General features: G+C 47.9%; 1 protein-coding gene across 2 annotated transcripts in view; it reads left to right on the forward strand.

Moving 5' to 3' along the window:
- The window catches only part of DPYSL2 (dihydropyrimidinase like 2), a 117,487-nt gene that overhangs the window by 40,254 nt on the left and 59,382 nt on the right, over positions 1-17,851 (forward strand). For both annotated transcript variants that reach the window (XM_047759738.1, XM_047759739.1), the window contains exons 2-3: positions 2,832-2,920; positions 4,646-4,830. In XM_047759738.1, the coding sequence (XP_047615694.1) occupies positions 2,832-2,920; positions 4,646-4,830 (274 nt within the window). The remainder of the gene's footprint in view (positions 1-2,831; positions 2,921-4,645; positions 4,831-17,851) is intronic.

Consider the following 17,851-nt stretch of genomic DNA (forward strand, 5'->3'; position numbering starts at 1 on the left):
CTCAAGTAAAAGGAGCGGGTTTCAGCCGGAGGCGTAATGACAGTCGAGGGATGCTGAAAAGGGCTGGGTGTACCAGATACTGTGGAAACGGGAATGAAAAAACAGGGACTCGGTGATGAGCAGAGGAAAAGGGGAGGGGGCAGGCATAGGCTTTTTGTTGACCAGGGCCGATTTGGGGTGGCCCCCTCGGCTTTCTCACCCAAAGCTTTTGGGCTGGGGCCCTGGCAGGGCTCTGGACTCGCTTTCTTGTGTCTTCTTGCTCTATCTGCAGCCTGGGAGGCGCCCGTGTTGGCGCATACAAAGCGGTTTGGGAGGGTGGGCGTTGGGGACAGTGCCGAGCCGGGCTTGGGGAGGTAATGGCGCTGCGCGACGCGCGGAGCAGATGGCCCGGCCGGGCCTCAGCCAGACAATGATCGCGGCGGCGGTAGGTGTCGGCGCAGCTCTGGGGCCTGGGGTTGTTAGTAAATCATGAGAAGCTCTAAGGGATGACTTCGTGATGCCTGCGCGATGAACACAGGTTCTCGTTGCCGCTTTTCCCCCGCCCCCCTCCCATCTCCCCATCTTTCCCTGGAAGAATCTCCCAGTCCTAGTTCTCTGCATCTCCGAATGTACTCCCGAGGAGGGAGGAACGCCAGGGAAATTCATTGTTATATAATGATGTGCAATTGGCCAGCTGATTGCTGGGTAGAACCCAGGGCTGAGGCAGTGACCGAAAGGATCTTTGAAAATCAAGATATGTTTAGGGCTGGGTTTAGGGGCGCGTTTTCGCTCTGGTTGCCTACTTAGCCACGGGCACCCAGGCTTCCTCTGGATGCACAAGGGCACACCCATCCGCGGGAGAGAGATGTGGGAACAAATGCACAGGGGAGGGGGTGTGTGCCTGGGAGGATTTTATAGGTTGAGCTTTTCTACAGAGAGGGTGGGTTCTAGCTTTTTTTCTTGAAGGCCAAAGACCCAAGATCCCTGGAGCACCAGGGATCCGGGCGCGGGGGGCTGGGGGAACCCGGGGAACCACACCGAACATTAAGTGTTTCTTGCACCAGAGGAAGGAATCTGGCGAGAGGGGGTGGGGAGCAGATTTGCACCAAGCCTCAAGTAATCTGCTGTCTTCGTGAATGAAAAGGGCAGTTTCGTTTTGACAGTGTGGGGAGAAAAAATTTGAAAAGCAAACAATCAACAAGACTTTTTTTTTTTTTTTTTTTTAAAAAGAGCGCTCCCACTACCCTTTTAAAAAATCTGGTTGCTTGGTGGTAGAACCTATAGCATGGTTTTCCTCCCTCCATCAGCACTGCCAGACTCTTATGTAAGAAGCCACTTGAGCGAGCAAGGCTGTGATGTTTCATTTTTTTCTCCATATACTGTTGGCTCTGGATTTGCAGTGATGGCTGGAACAGGTACCGCAATGACTAAGGGAGCAGGTGGTGAAGGGCAGGGCTCCTCCTTGCCTCCCAGGCGATGTTTATCCAGTCAAAGCTGGATTCTGGGGAAGACGGTGATTATTGCAGACAGAAATACATGCACTGGATCAGGCGACCTTAGGCCAGTGGCTTAACCTCTCTGAGCCTCAATTTCTTTGTAGTGGGAGCAAGAGTCTAGCTCCATCCACCTCACAGAGGCTTGGGTCACATGGTTTATAGGACAGGATTTGGTAAAGGCCTTTACATTTACCTTATATAAATGGAGGAATTGTCACTGTCTGTTTCTTCCCATTTGACTTTCCAAAGTCTGCAGCAGAATGAAGGCCTCCACTGTGTACACAATTAAAATATCTTACTGTTTTCATTATGTTAGAGAAACAATAAATACTTTGTAAACCTAGGTGTGTGTGCGTTTATGTGTAAAAGTATCTTTTTTCTTAGGTCTCTAGTAGCTTATATGTTTTTTTAGAGAAGTTGCTATAATTTTCTTTCTGGTTAATCATGGTCAAAATGAATGCCATTCTTTGAAGTGTTTTGCATATTAAAAGGGTAATCATTTAAACTCAGTCTGGAATAATAATCCATTGAACACAGGATTTTAACATCCTATTCCATCAACAGCGTTTGGGATAGAGGTAAATCATAATGTAACATTGCTGTTACATTCTTGATCCTTATGTGCTGCTTGTTGTATGTTTTTTTTTTTTTTTGCACCAATTAAAATATAAGTACATTGACAGTCAGTAATGGTGTTAGATTTTAGAACTTATTATCTCACTTACTTTATCCTAAAATTTTACCTTTTTCTTAACAGCTTAGTAGCTAAGATGGTGCATGTTTGAAGTGTTTTTTTTCCCCCCTTTGCTCCCATTGCTGTGATTCACCTCAAAGATAAATGCAACTATAAAGAACATATTGAATTGAAACCTTGCTATGGTTGAACCCAGTGTGTTTGTATTGAGGATCCCATGACAACAGACTTTTGGTTAATTTTCCTGACACAAACCTTGCCAAGAATTGACTTCCCCACCACGTGGGTGTGTTTTTTTTTTTTTTTAACCAAGTTTAGCCTAAAGCCCCATTTAGAGCGATTGTCTTCTTTATCTGAAATGTTTTTATTGTTCTTTAGGCTTTTTTTTTCCCATTCTTTTTTGCTTGCAGGTCTAATGAAAAGAGATGTTCCTCCCCCCCCACCTAGGATAAACTTTGAGCTTTGCCAGTATGTTCTGACTCATCTCCTGATGAATAGGTTGTCACATACAGGTTCACCTTTGTCACTGAGTTTTTCCAAAATTGGCTTATTTTGAGCATCACTTTCGAATAGTGGGAGTATGCCTTTAGCTTGTTTATCTCAGTATCAACATTTTTCTTGGATCAGGTATGCGTTGTGACCTTATTGCTTCTTTGTTTCAGAGTGATCGTCTTCTGATCAAAGGAGGTAAAATTGTTAATGATGACCAGTCATTCTATGCAGACATATACATGGAAGATGGGTTGATCAAGTAAGTGTAACTCAATACCTAGACAAATTTGGGTACCTTGCAGTGTTCCTATGTGTTACCTGCAATTCACACTCTAGTATCAAGCGTTAGTCCAGAGGGAGACTCACTCAGCATCCGTTTAAGTTCAGATTGATTGGGGGTAATTGGTGAATTTGAAAACTCAGATTTAGAAAATTTGAAGTCACAATTAAAGGCACACCCATTTCCTCCTGTGTTATATAATTGACTATTTTTAATCGAGGTGACACAACATCTCCTTGTTGCCGGCTCAAACACTTGGTTTATGATCTTTTGGTTCTATTCAAGGTTTTCCTAGAATGTAGTTGTGGGGGCCGGATTGCCCCATCAAAGGACGCAAACGTGACATACAGCCTCTTCTCTCGTAAAGCACATCTGCTTTCTTAGTCAGGAATAGAAGTCACTCTGGGCCAAAGGACACCAAATTAATTCCTAAGTAACAGAGATGAATTACTGCCTCATCCTGAGGGAATTGTAGGTTTCATTCTTTAAGTGGCAGCTAACACGCATAGGAGAGCCCCTGTGTTTATTGTGTATTGTGATTCAGAGGAGAAAACAATAGAGAATTAGGGTGTTAGTGGACCCCAGAGAGTTAAGGGAGCTGGGTACATCCCAGGATTCTTGAGCCCTTCCAACCGGGATAGCTCACAGGGGCCTGGAGAAATAGCACATCTGTTTAAAGACAAACATCGCAGCAAATGACATCTTTTAAATAAGCAGCCTTTCTCAAGGGCGAGCAGCGAACCAGTCCAGAGGAGTGGAAGGTTGTAGTGCATATGTCTTTGCCTGGGAACTCACACCCTGATTTATGACCCTAAAAGAGGTTTTAACATTTCCGCATTTAATGTTTTCTCCATGTGTGTTTGCTTGTGACAGTCTCAGCTCCAGGCTCTCAAATACCATGACTTTCATGTTCCACTCCCCACCCCCCCCATTGGAAAGCATCATGAGCTGGTCTGTAAAACTGGCCTAAAAGTGAACAAGCCTGTGTGCTATTTTTAGTCACCACTAATTTGTTTTTAGAACTTGACCAACTCCTCCTTGATTACTTTTTCCTTTGCAAAAAACTGGCCTAAAGATGTAGCAGAGATATTTTTTAGAAACTGGAAATGAATCCATGTTACCCAACTTCGTGAATATTAATTTTTCTGCCTTTATTATCCGAGGTGCCGATCACAGGCTTCCAAATTTAAGTGGTTTCAATCACAGTGTTCTCTTATTGGTATTATTTTTTGCTTGGTTTTGTTCTATCCCCTACCCTTCTACCCCTTATTTCTCTTTCTTGAAAAGGATATAGTGAACATAGAAGTTTGTAAAGTGCAGCCGGGTCTGGAGAAAATTGCTATAGGATAATTAGCTCAACTGAGTGTGTTATAAAGAAAGTGTGGTGGTATTGTATGTAAATGTCTTGGGGCTTTGTTGTCATTCGATCATAGGGGTTTTCTGATAACTATAAGTGTCTTTGACTGGCCTCAGATGCTTTATTTAAATTTTGTCTTCTAGTATGTTCTGCATTGCCTCTTGGGGGTAGGGAGTGGCGGCGGGGGGGGGGGGGCGCCCAGATTATGAATAATAACTATAATCTGAAGAGTCTTTGGGACGTAGGGAGGATTGTTTATGGCTTGGTGAAAATGTCTGTCAGATCCCATCTGATTCAGGGACGTTTATTTATAACTGTGATCACCCACCCACTGTGATTTATTTTAGGCAAATAGGAGAAAACCTGATTGTACCAGGAGGGGTGAAGACCATCGAAGCCCATTCCAGAATGGTGATCCCCGGAGGGATCGATGTCCATACCCGCTTCCAGATGCCTGATCAGGGGATGACCTCAGCTGATGACTTCTTCCAAGGCACCAAGGCAGCTCTGGCTGGGGGAACCACCATGATCAGTAAGACAGCCCACAGCCACTACTCGTAGCACTTGGCAACTGTTATCTTTTGAAAATCAGCCTGGGTTGTTTGTGTCTTTCCTCCTAAAGGTTGCTGAATGGAGCAGGGGATGGGCTCCCATGTACAGGGGTGGCAGTGGGCCAGCATTAATCTCCTTTTCTGTCCACCTCTGAGGGTCTCCAGTTGAACTTGGGAATACACCTCTAGTGAATTTTGGTAGGATTAAGAAGGGGCTTCTTGCTTTCTCTGCTTGAGAATATTTATCTTCCTTAAGCTGAAAATGGGATTTGATTGTGGTCGCTTTGAAAACACATCATTTGGAGTAATCTTCAAAGCTGTCACTTTTTTGAGCTTGTGCTCTCAAGTATTTGACTCTGACTTTTAAAGATTCCTGAGGGTGTATCTTCTTGGAATGAGGATGGGGTACAGCAAATGAACTGTTTAACCAGGAACTTCAGTTCCACTGATAAGAAAAGCAAATGGGGAGATGACTTCCTGGTCTGGTTTTGACATAAATGGAATGGGGCAGTCCTGCTTGGGAGAAGGATCCATAGATAGCAGTTGTTTAGATGTGAAAATTGTTGCCAGGAACAGCTGGGTGCCCTTTGTATATTTCTCCAAAGGATTTATGTTTTTCATTCAGCCAAACCTAAATAACGTAACAAATGGGAAGCATTTGCTTTTGTGAATGGTCAGTTTCCTGCATGCCTGTTGATTGTCCCTTTGACAAATATCATTTTGATTTTGAGGAGGGAGGCAAACTGCACAGTGGCACATCAGACATATTTTTTATTTTTTTATTCAAGTGTAGTTGATTTACCATGTTGTGTTAGTTTCAGGTGCACAGCAAGTGATTCAGATGCTTTTCCATTATAGGTTATTACAAGAGACTGAGTATAGTTCCCTGTGCTGTACAGTAGGTCCCTGTTGGTTATGTATTTTATATATAGTAGTGTGTATTTATTAATCCCAAACTCCTAATTCATCCCTTTCTCTGCCCCATTCCCCTTTGGTAACAGTAAGTTTATTTTCTATGTCTTTAAGTCTATTTCTGTTTTTTAAAGAAGTTCATTTGTATCATTTTTTTTAGAATCCACATATAATTGGTATCACATGATATTTGTCTTTGTCTTAGTTCACTTAGTATGAGACTCCTTAGTCCATCCACGTTGCTGCAAGTGGCATTATTTCATTTTTTAAAAAAAGATTTTATAGAAGCGTGAAAGTCAATGTACAGACTGTCTTAAACGCTTCCAGTTCAGCTCAGAAGAGGGTCAAAGGAGAAAGAACTTAGTTGCTTCTTCTTTAGGGAAACCCATCTTACTGGTTGCTGTCCTACTGGTTACTTTGGAAGGGTGCCCTTTTTACCCATAACTTTAGGATCCCTTTCTGAGCTTCCTTTTATCTGCCCTGCCACATAGAAGAACGTTGCCATCCCCTTATAGTCCAAGCTCGACTACATTTTATTATTATTATTATTTCTTGCTTTTTAGGGCTGCACCCACAACATATGGAGGTTCCCAGGCTAGGGGTCAGATTGAAGCTGTAGCTGCCGGTCTACACCACAGCCACAGCAATGCCAGATCTGAGCCTCGTCTGCGACCTACAGCACAGCTCATGGCAATGCTGGATCCTTAACCCACTGAGCAAGGCCAGGGATTGAACCCTCAACCTCATGGTTCCTAGTCAGATTCGTTTCTACTGCACCACAATGGGAACTCCTCAAGTACATTTTAAACCACACACTCACCCCGTGTTCTTTCCGGTCTTTGGGGTGTCATCACTGACCGGAAGGAGCCAGTCATACTGCTTTCTTGCTGCTTGTTACCTTCTAACCTAGAAGGTGCCTTTCTGGGTGGTGCTTGGGATGGGAGTGGGGGGCGCGGGGGGGGGGGGTTTCCCTGCACACACCACACTTTGGGACTCTGGCCTAGTGTAGATGCCTGCTCTTGTCAGTGGCATCTGTCAGGACTTGCTGGCACCAGCGGGCATTTCTGCCCCTCCTCCAGGGCCGGCCAGAGAGCCACACTGGAGCTTGGAAAAGCACAGGTGGCAGCCTGGAAGGCCAAGTCAAGGTTATAACCTCCCATTTTGGAGTCCCTGTGGGGCCTTAGTAAGCCCATGCCTTGGTCAAAGAGTGTTAATAAGTAGCAAATGATGTTTCCCAAGGGAGCGGTCAGTGACTTCTCTCCTTGGGCTGAATGGCAGCCTTCCGAGATGGAAATACTCCCAAGCAGGAGTCTGGACATCTGGTCTCCCTCTGGCACTAACTTGCTGTGTGACCTTGGAGGAGTCACCTCACTGCTTTGCGCTGCACGTCTGCACAGTGAAGGATTTTCGCCAAATGACCCTGGGTGCCCTTTCCAGCTCCCACTGCTGGCGATTCCCTGAGCTCAGAGACAGTGTTTGCCTCTAATCAAATGCACTCCCCTCCGTAGTTCCACGAATGCTCTGCTTTCTCTCAGACTTACTCGAAAGACCCCATCCTGCATTCCTATATGTGCATTCTCTTCACTCCTCACCCTGGACCCATCCTTTGGCCCCTCTCCTGCTTTGTCCCTTTCGGGTGCCTTCCCTCCCTCCCACACCCTCACCACGAGGGTACATCCCTTCCTGTTGGCACCATGACCTTCCCTTTAGCCTTCATTCTCAGTGGCTCTAGGCTTCTTTCCTCTCCCACCAGGTGGGTTCCTTCTGTGCAGGGATGAGGGACAACGCCACAAGTCCCCACCTATCCTGGGGCCCAGAATAGACGGCAGGTGGCTTTGCGGCACCTCAGAGTGAAGGAGGAGGGAGGAATCAGACTGTCTGCCCTGTTTGGTTGGACGGAATGCCAGTGCATTTGAATGCAGGGTTGCTGAGGCTGTCAGAGAGCAGAGAGATTTGATGAGCAAATCTCACAGAACAGAAGAGATCGGAGGTGGTGGGGATGTGGTCAGAGCTGTCACACCACAAACTCCACTGCTTTTACATCCGGAGAAAAGTATTAACCACTCGTGCAAATGTGCACCCTGGTACCAACTTCAGTAGCATTCCCACCGCCTTCCTGCCTTTCCCTCAGGAGATACATGGTAATAATACAGATGAGGAAATCAGGATTGTTTGTTCTGCTTGCTGGTCACACACTTCTCATTGCTCGAGGTGAGGGAGCGGCTGGAGCATACTTTATAGAGGGAGCCTTGCCAAGAGGAATAGATGGCTTAATGGGTTGGTGCCTATGGCCTGCTCCTTCCATGAGATCGTAAGTTCCTTTTTTTTTTTTGGTCTTTTTTTTTGTCTTTTTATTTTGCCATTTCTTGGGCCGCTCCCATGGCATATGGAAGTTCCCAGGCTAGGGGTCCAATCGGAGCTGTAGCCACCGGCCTACGCCAGAGCCACAGCAACGCGGGATCTGAGCCGCATCTGCGACCTACACCACAGCTCACGACAACGCCGGATCCTTAGCCCACTGAGCAAGGTCAGGGATGGAACCCGCAACCTCATGGTTCCTAGTGGGATTCGTTAACCACTGAGTCACGACACGGGAACTCCCGTAGGTTCCTTTTTTAAAAAAACTTTTTTAAATTAAAGTACAGTTGCTTTACAGTGTTGTACTAATTTCTGCTGTACAGCACAGTGACCCAGTTATACATATATATACGTTCTGTGTCTCGTATTATCTTCTATCATGTTCTATAACAAGTGATTGGATGCAGTTTCCTGTGCTGTACAGTAGGACCTCATTGCTTCTCCATCTAAATGTGTTAGTTTGCGTCTACTAACCCCAAACATCTCTCTCCCCCTGCCTCCCCCTTGACAACCCCAAGTCTATTCTCTATGTCTGTTAGTCTCTTTCTATTTTATAGATAGGTTCATTTGTGCCATATTTTAGATTCCACGTATAAGTGGTATCATATGAGATTGCAGCTTCTTTAATGAGTATTGTGACCAGAACTAAATCCTTTGGGCACTTTGAAGAGATTCAAGTCAAAACGTGTAGAAACAAGCTGTTAAAGGACATCTGCACAGTACTGATGCATCCCCTTCCCACCATCTTTCTGAGTCTCCCCATGCTGCGTCCCCTGGACCTGCAGCTACGTCATCACCTGTCACAGGACCTGGGGGCTCCATTTCAGTCTGAAATGGCACTGCCTTTGGTGGAAAATATAGCTGAATGTTCCCAGTTTAGAAATGGAGGTGACACGTCAGCGGCAGACAATAATATTATTGCCATCAAACAGAGCCTCTCATTGAGAATTGTACAATGAGATCTTTGTAAGGGGCCCTTTGTGCGGGCAGAGGGAACGTCCTTTGCCCTTTCCATCCGTGATGGGTGGGCAGAGGCTCTAGACATGCTCTGTAGGCGACATCCAGACCGGCTGAGGAATCACGGAGGTGGCAGGGATGCTGCTTGGGGAAGGCGCTGCAGGTGTCCAGGGGGCTTTATGACCATCGGAGTTGTTAAGACCCTAGAGTCTCCAGGAAGCAGTTGAGAATGGTTATCTTCACTTTGCAGAGGGAAAGTCTGAGGCCAGAGGGAGGGGCACTCCCCCATCCCCCTCGCTCACATGCATCAGTGCAGGTGGCAGGTATGGAATGCACACCTGCAACTGTGGCTCCACCACTTGCTGGCTGTGGGACCTTACTGCAAGCCTCGGTCATCTATCTGCAAAATGGGGAAGAGTTGTCACAAAGATTGACCGTGGAGGCATCAGAACAGGACCCATGATATCACTGGCAGTTGTCACTCAGCCGTGGTGGTGATTTTCAATGCATCCCTCACTGCGTGCCATCAACCTCCCATTTCTATAGAGACCCCCTTGGGATCTCTGCTGTCTGCACAGAGCCAGAGCTAGGAGGCTCCAGCCGCAGGAGGATCTGACCCCAGCATTTGCTGGGAGCAGTGGTTCTCCAAGCATGGTCAGCGGACTGGGTACCCTGGTGTTCCACTTGGGGCCCCACCCGACCCCTTGAAGTGGAATCTGCTGATGGGACCTGTCGATCTGTACTTGAGTCTGGTGATTGATTGCCAGGTGCTCTAGGGGAGCTGTTGGAAAGTGGGGATCTCGGGGGTCTGTGCTTGAGCTACAGAGTCTAGAGGCTAAGAATCATAAGCTGTTGCTCAAGGAAGGGAACCTGCTGCATTTCTGCTACTGAACTCAGGGCTTTCCTTTGGGGGTGTGGAGCCCTGGGCACACACACCCAAAGGGGCTTCTTCCCCACCCTGGTGCTGCCCTACAGCAGAGACCAGGATGGGACTTGGGCACAGACCAGGCGAGGACAGATGGCCTCCCCAGCACTGGAAGGGGCTCTCTCTGAATTCTGGATATGTCACTTCCCTTCTAGAAGTGCCCCAGTGCCCACATCCAAGGGTCCTCAGTCAGACTCATCCTCTTCTCTCCATCTCCTGCTTCTCTCCCGGCACTCAGCCCCTGAGTGAGGCTTGAACCCACAGTCACCCTGTGCTGAATCGGGTTAATTCTGTCTCTGTTAGCTCTCCCTTTACTGATGCAGACCTTATTCCTCTTCACTGGATTTTGGCCCCAGCCAACATCTCACTGCCCGAATCTCCCAGCTCTGCAGCCTGCACATCTCCATTCAGTCCCGGCTCTTTCTGCAGCCTAGCATTGCCCACACTGCCTCCACCCCTAGTCCCCCTGGCTCAGATAATGCAGCCCATTCCCCCTGTCCCAAAGCCCCCAGGCAGCCCCGTTCGCTGTCATCTACCACTTACTTTGTGCACCTCGGCAGGCAGTTTGTTTTCACGCCTTGGCCCTTAGAACACTCATCCTGTGGAACAGTTTGCTCGAGATTCCTCTGCCTCTTTAGTCTTTCTGTCCCCTGCCCGCCCGGTAGTGTCTCACCCCTGAGGCAGGCACTCCATTGATGCCCGCGGTTGAATGGATTGGATGAGCGGCTAATGGGTCTTGGTTTCCCACTTCCCCTGGAGTGGGGAGGAGGGTCTGCACGACTGGTGTTAATTGTGTTTATTTCCACTGAAGCAGCTGACTCTTTAGCCCTGGCCCCTGGTTTCTGCGGTCTAGCCAGCTGTCGCAGCAGCTGGGGGAGGGAGGCTGGAAGGGGAAGCCTGGAGCCCGAGCATCGGCTGGAGGTTGGGAAGTGGGACGGCTCCCTCCATCTTTCGGAAGGCGGTGGGGAGAGTGGCCTACGTGCTGGCCCTCCCTTGAGGTGGCTGGCTCTCCAAGTGCACAAGGGTGGTCCCCAAGCACCATGGCAGACTCAGTGGTCATCCTCAGTGGTCAACCCCTCGGGCTGGTTCAGCCCTTCCCAGAGAGCCGTGAGTGTGGAGGCGGGAGGCCCAGAACTCAGCAAGGCGGCATCCCGCAGCCCTGCCTGGGGAGACGTGGCTCCGAGTGTTCCAGGGACTCATCCACTGCTTGTCATTTCTTCATCCATGTGGCATTTGGGTTTGCTCCCCACCTCTGACGGGTAGCACATGTGAACACACACACCAGTGTAATATGGATGTGTCTGTAATCGATACTTTGATCATTCCCTTTGCATCGTTCATTTGTCTTGGGTTAGAAAGTGTTTACAAAAATGCCCAACCACATCAGACGAAAGTCTGAAAGTCCAGGACCAAAATCGTCACCGCAAAATCTGCCTGTGGCTGGGCAATTGGAAAGCCACGGTATCTGATGGGTTGTGGGTGTGGCCTCTTTCTGTCCGCTCCTCCTCCAGTCCTTCCAGGCCCCACTGGGTGAGGTCACACATTTTGCCTGGACCCAAGTGCCTTCTGCCATCAGGACCCACAGGACTGGGGCTGCTGGGGTGTCACCGTGCAGATCTCAGACATGAACGGCTGGATGGGAAGGATCCGTGCACTCCCCAGGTTTTCGGGGTGAATCCTCCATACCTGGTACCGAGCAGAATGGAGGAAGAGAGCAAGGAAGATGAAGCTTCCTAAGAGGTTGCTCTGCTTTTCCTAAAGGGCCAGGCACACTTTGCTATGTGTCCTGCTCCTGAAGGAGGCTATTGGGTTGGGCCTGACCAGCCAACCTCCGAGCCCAGCAGGCTTTAGGGTCTGCTAGGCTCTATTTCCCGGACATTGTGAAGTTATCCCCATCTCATCAGGGTTTCTTGCCTGGCTCCCGGCGCTGAGACAGCAGTGACAGCTTTGGAAATCACCAAATGGCTTTCATCTCTCTCTTTTTGTCCTTTGGCTGCCCTGAGACATGTAGAGTTCTCAGGCCAGGCATCAAATCTGAGCCAGAGTCGCAACCTATGCTGCAGCTGTGGTAATGCCAGATCCTTAACCCACTGTGCAGGGGCAGGGATCGAGCCCGAGTCCCTGCTGCTGCAGAGACACTGTTGATCCCATTGCACCACAGTGGGAACTCCTCAACTCTTTTTTTTTTTTTTTTTTGCTTTTAGGGCTGCACCTGAGGCAAATGGAAGTTCCCAGACTAGGGGTAAAATTGGAACTGCAGGTGCTGCCTACACCACAGTCACAGCAACGCCAGGTCTGAGGGGTGTCTGTGACCTGCACCACAGCTCATGGCAATGCTGGATCCTTAACTCACTGAGCGAGGTGGGGATCAAACCGGCAACCTCATGGATACTAGTTGGGCTCATTACTGCTGTGCCACGACAGGAACTTCCTTCTCACTCTTAAGCAACCTGCATCCTCCATGATCCAGTTCTGATTTAGCCGGTGGGTGTCGTACACAGAGTGTGGAGAGGCTCAGTAGTGGGTGCTCCCAGAGCCTGTTGTTTGACTTTTGATGGAGCAGGACTGTCCTGTCAGTCCTGTGGCTCAGAGTGACAGCTGGTGCCAGGCGTGGTGGCGGGGAGGGACATGGACATGGTGGGCTCCTCCTCCTCTTGGGAGCTTTAACATTGGGGTCCTGGGGCCACCCTCTCATCACGTGAAATCTTATGTGGGACCCTCTACCTGGCAGGGGAAACTGGTGATAGCAGGGTAGCCCTGGCTGGAGAGATGGGCTGTGGGGGAGCCCAGATACTCCCCCTGTCTCCCCATCCTCCCTCTCTTGGCATCCCCTCTGCCTCTGGGGAATCCTAGGGAAGCACCACTGGAAGCCCCTCATTCCGTCTCTGCCTTCCCCCATTGTTTATGTTCTTTCCGAAGCCTGGCAATCGGGCTGGTCCCTGCACAGCTTCTGTGTTGAGTTGTAGAGGGAGAGGGTGCTTAGTAAAAAGGGACATACCCACTGAGTCACCGAGGAAATCTTCTAACCACACTGTGAGTTTTCAGTGGTTTTGTTGAAAGAACTTCCTTTTGTTCAAGACAGGGAACTAGGATGAAGCATCCATTGCATTTCCCTGCCTAAGTTGGCATTGGTTTGCTGTGCTTTCCGTGAGAGTCTTTTCACAATTACCAAAGAAAAACAAAAACAAAAACAACAAAAAAAAACAAAAGACATATTTTGGGAGTTCCTGTTGTAGTGCAGCGGAAACAAAACTGACTAGTAACCATGAGGTTGCAGGTTCGATCCCTGGCCTTGCTCAGTGGGTTAAGGATCTGATGTTGCCAAGAGCTGTGGTGTAGGTTGCAGATGTGGCTCAGATCTGGTGTTGCTGTGGCTGTGGTGTAGGCTGGCAGCTGTAGCTCTGATTAGACCCCTGGCCTGGGACCCTCCATGTGCTGTGGATGTGGCCTTAACAAGCAAAAAAAAAAAAAAGACATAATAGGTGAACACTGTCCTTTAAACAATTAAAGGTACAGAGTGTCTTAAAGGGATAAGTGATTGTCTTAGGAAGCAAGTGGTCAAGGGATCTTCATTTTCCTATCTACTGCCCAACCTCTGGTCCCCAGTCACTCCATTTGCAGCCCTTCCCCCCATTTCCCCTTTTTTTGAGAAGACCTCCCTGTTTCTTCTCGGGAAATGATTATTTATTTCCCTGGGTTTTGAGGGTTCTGCCTCCGACTGGCTGCCTTTCTTGGGTGAAGCCATTTACCCAAATTCCTTGCTTTTAGTCTGTCTGAACTGCCATGGTAATGACCCAGGGGAATGGCAGGGAGTAGAAATTAGAGTTCTTTCTGGTTAACCCAGATGGGGGCCAGCTCCCTTTGAATGTGACTAAATGTTCCCCTAATGATAGGGACGGGGACAGTCTCTGGTCAAAGCTAACTGTCCTGTGAGGGGAAATTTGCAGTGAGCCAGTTACCAACCTCGATTGTACATTAGAGTTTGCTGGAGTGTTTTCACTAAGCACAGAGACCAGAACTTATGACTTGACTGTTCTAGGTGGGCTTGGGTGTAGGTAGTTTTATTTTTTCCATTTTAAAATGTTTTGGACTGTACTTGAAGCACATGAAAGTTCCCGGGCCAGGGATCGAACCTGCACCACAGTTGTAACCTGTGTCACAGCTGCGGCAACAGTAGATCCTTAACCCACTGTGCCACACAGGAACTTTCTGGTTTTTTAGCTTTCTGATGGTTTTAAAGCTTCTGAGGGTGTCTAGGGGTAGGAGCTGTGCCTGTTCCAACCATTGCACTTCTGTTGAAACTGAATAAAATTGTGCCAACATTTCCTAAAAGCTAGAGATGCCCTTGGCTCTGAGTTTCCTGCTGCATCCTGTCCTCTTTGCAAAGGGAGGGGGCTTATACTGTTATGACCTGGGATAGGTGGGTTCTGTAGCCAGGTGCCCTCCAGAAGCATAGGAAACAGGGTGGGGCTGAGCTTAGGTGACCGAAAGGGGCCTTTTCCTTCGGTTGCTCTCCTCAGTGTCCTGGAAGGTTTTACTTGGCTGATGCCTAACAGGGCACTGGTTAGGACTGGGAGTCAGTGGGCTGAGAGGTGATGAACAGGACAGGGCTGGGTGGTGAGGTGAGAGGGGAGCTGAAGGCAGAGTAGAGCTGGGATGTTGATCACTGTCCCCCAGCCCTATGGGCCACCTGCAGTTCTGGTTTCCCTGAGAAAACCCCACTGTCTTTAGGTTGAATCGATAGTGTTTATGACCAAATCTCCCTCTAATGATAGATCAGAACTGCAATCCTTCCTTGTGGGGAGCCTGTGAGGCAAAAATCAAAAGAGCCTGGTAATAACATAGAATCGTAGACTTTTAAGGCAACCATTCAGATCCCCTGTCCTAGCCTCTCTCTTGCTCTTTTTCTCTCTCAGCTGGGTGAAATTTACCAGAGGGTTCCAGAGGGTGAGATTGCAAGGAACCGGGCAGGACAGGGACGGGAGAGCTCCATCAATCAGAAGAAAATTTTAATTTCCCCTTTTTTGTACTTTCTGTTTGAACGTGACCATCTGACATATTTCTAGATGGAAAGTTTCATGCCTGTAAATTGGAGACTATAGATTCTTATTTCTCAGTATGTAAAGTAAATGAGTCTGTGCTAGATTATATAAAAATGATCATTGTGACACTCTTGGCACATGCATAAATCAACTGATCTGTCTACCTATCAAACAATCTATGATTTAGGCATCCAATCGTTCTAAATCTCAATTGTCTATCTAATCTGTCAGCTGTCAGTCATCTGTATCCATGTAATTTATCTCTTATCTATCTTATATACCTAGTTTGTACATCTGTTTTGTTATCTGTATAAATTTATATCATCTATTTCATCCATCTGTCTAATCTGATATCTATCTATCTATCTATCTATCTATCTGCTGTTCATCCCCCCTGATCCAAGAATGTGGTCACAGCCCAGCTGATTCCAGATGGTTTATCTCCCTTTACTGCCACAGGAGGGGGATGAGGAAGAACATTCAAGCTTCCTTTCATTTTCAAGCTCATGTCTTGGGGTTCCTGTTTTGAATGCTGCAGGAAAAACAACGGTCTATAAGCCTTTTCAAATGGCTTTGCATACAAAAAAATTTGTTTTTCACTCTCCGCCCCAAAATAATCGCTGGAAACTTTGGGGTTTAAATTTCTTGACAACACACTTGACCCCACAGATGCAACGATGTTATCAGCAAGCGGCTCATCCAGTCAATAACTCTTGTTAGATTTGAATTTTCAGGCAGAGAAGGAATTCAAATGGGACCAACTTTATAATAGGTCGTTACTGTGCTGTTGAATGCCTGGTGCCCTCGTTTCTTATGGTGGATTCATTACAGTCTGTGCAAGGAGGCTTGTGCAAGGAGTCCTTGCCCTTCCCGCAGCCCGACGGCTTGCCAGGCTTCCAGTGCACTGCCTGGGGTCACTCCTCTGGCAGCGCTGGTGACAAATTCTTCCCCAGGGGGTGTTTTGGCTAAGGAAGCTTTTAGCTAGAGAGAGCCTCACACTCAGAGACGTGTGGCGTGGAAGTCCTGGGGGACTCAGAGCTTGGCTCCTCTCTGGGCAGGCATATCCTCTCTTGTGGCATCAAATGAAGGACTGCACTGGACCCCTCAGTGATGACAGCGCTGGGCCCTGACCCTGGGTGGAGGATTTTGGCAGAGACAGACAGCAGCTTTTTCTTTGCCCTTCATATCTCATGCTTTCATTCATCTGGGAATCTTTATTATTGCTTTTTGTTTCTCTTTTTTTGCCTTGGTTCATTAGCTCCACAAATCATGGGGGTAGAAAAAGCAGACAGAACAGACCCATAGTTTAAGGCAAGAAGAGAGTTTTATGGAGTTCCCATTGTGGCGCAGTGGTTATCGAATCTGACTAGGAACCATGAGGTTGGGGGTTCGATCCCTGGCTTTGCTCAGTGGGTTAAGGATCCGGCATTGCCACGAGCTGTGGTGTATGTTGCAGATGCAGCTTGGATCCCAAGTTGCTGTGGCTGTGGTGTAGGCTGGCGGTAACAGCTCCAGTTAGACCCCTAGCCTGGGAACCTCCATATGCCACGGAGCGGCCCTAGAAAAGGCAAAAAGATTAAAAAAAAATGGAGTTTTGTGAGAAAACTCTGTCTTGAGGGGTTTTTAACAGATAATGTGGGGACCACTCTGAGTCCCCAGTGTGAGCCGGCCCTGTGGACCCACCCTGTCTCTGGAGAGGGGTTGGTGGACTTAGTTGCATTTTGCAGGAAATGCAGTTTTTCCTTTAGAGGTTTAAATGCAAACCTGAAGAGTGTGCCAGCAAGAGTCAGCACTGGTGGCATGTTATTTTAAGGGTCATTTTACACAAGTAGATGGGGGCTTCAGCCCTATGGGCAGGATAGGCATTTAAGTTATTATCCAAATTGAATGCACTTTTGAGAATAAAAGGGATGCTACTAATTGCTGTCCCATGACAGCAGCATAAACCCAGCTGCCCAAGTAAATGCAGATATATGTCACTCTTCCTCCAAGAGGCTTGCATTGAATTCTCTCGTCCTCTGGCGAGCCCTGAAAGGGAGTGACCCAGTGGCTGCTGTCTGGACCCCTCCACCAACCTGCAAGGATGGGAACTGCATGAATCCGTGTACAAGAGACAGTAGCATAAAGTGAGGTGATTTGGAGGGAGCAAATAATGGGTACCATTTATTGGGTTCTATGCCTTGCAAGCCCTGTAGACATCATTTCTAATTCTTAGGTCAACCCTTAAGACAGCTGGTCTTGTCCTCAAGCCATAAATGAGGGATGGGAAGCCCAGAGAAGCCTGGTGACTTGCCTGAAGCTTGGAACCTGCATGTGTTAGGGCTGGGATGCTGATGCAGGCTCTGGGCTCATGGCACTCTCAGACCACGGAATAAGGAGCTCTAGGTGCAAACTCTTGCATTTGGAGTGGGTAAGCAATGAGGTCCTGCTGTACGGCACAGGGAACTATATCTAATCACTTGTGATGTAACAGGATGGAAGACAATGTGAGACACAGAATGTATATATGGAGTTCCTGTCGTGGCTCAGGGGTTAACGAATCCGACTAGGAACCGTGAGATTTCAGGTTTGATCCCTGACCTATCTCAGTGGGTTAAGGATCTGGTGTTGCCGTGAGCTGTGGTGTAGGTCGCAGACGAGACTTGGATCCCGCATTGCTGTGCTGTGCTTGTGGTTGGTGGCTACAGCTCCGATTGCCCCCCTTAGCCTGGGAACCTCCATATGCCGTGGGAGTGGCCCAAGAAATGGCAAAAAGACAAAAAAAAAAAAAGAATATATATATATATTATATATATATAAACTGGGTCA

Source organism: Phacochoerus africanus, chromosome 15 (assembly GCF_016906955.1).
Source record: "Phacochoerus africanus isolate WHEZ1 chromosome 15, ROS_Pafr_v1, whole genome shotgun sequence".
In the NCBI taxonomy this organism is placed as follows: Eukaryota; Metazoa; Chordata; class Mammalia; order Artiodactyla; family Suidae; genus Phacochoerus; species Phacochoerus africanus.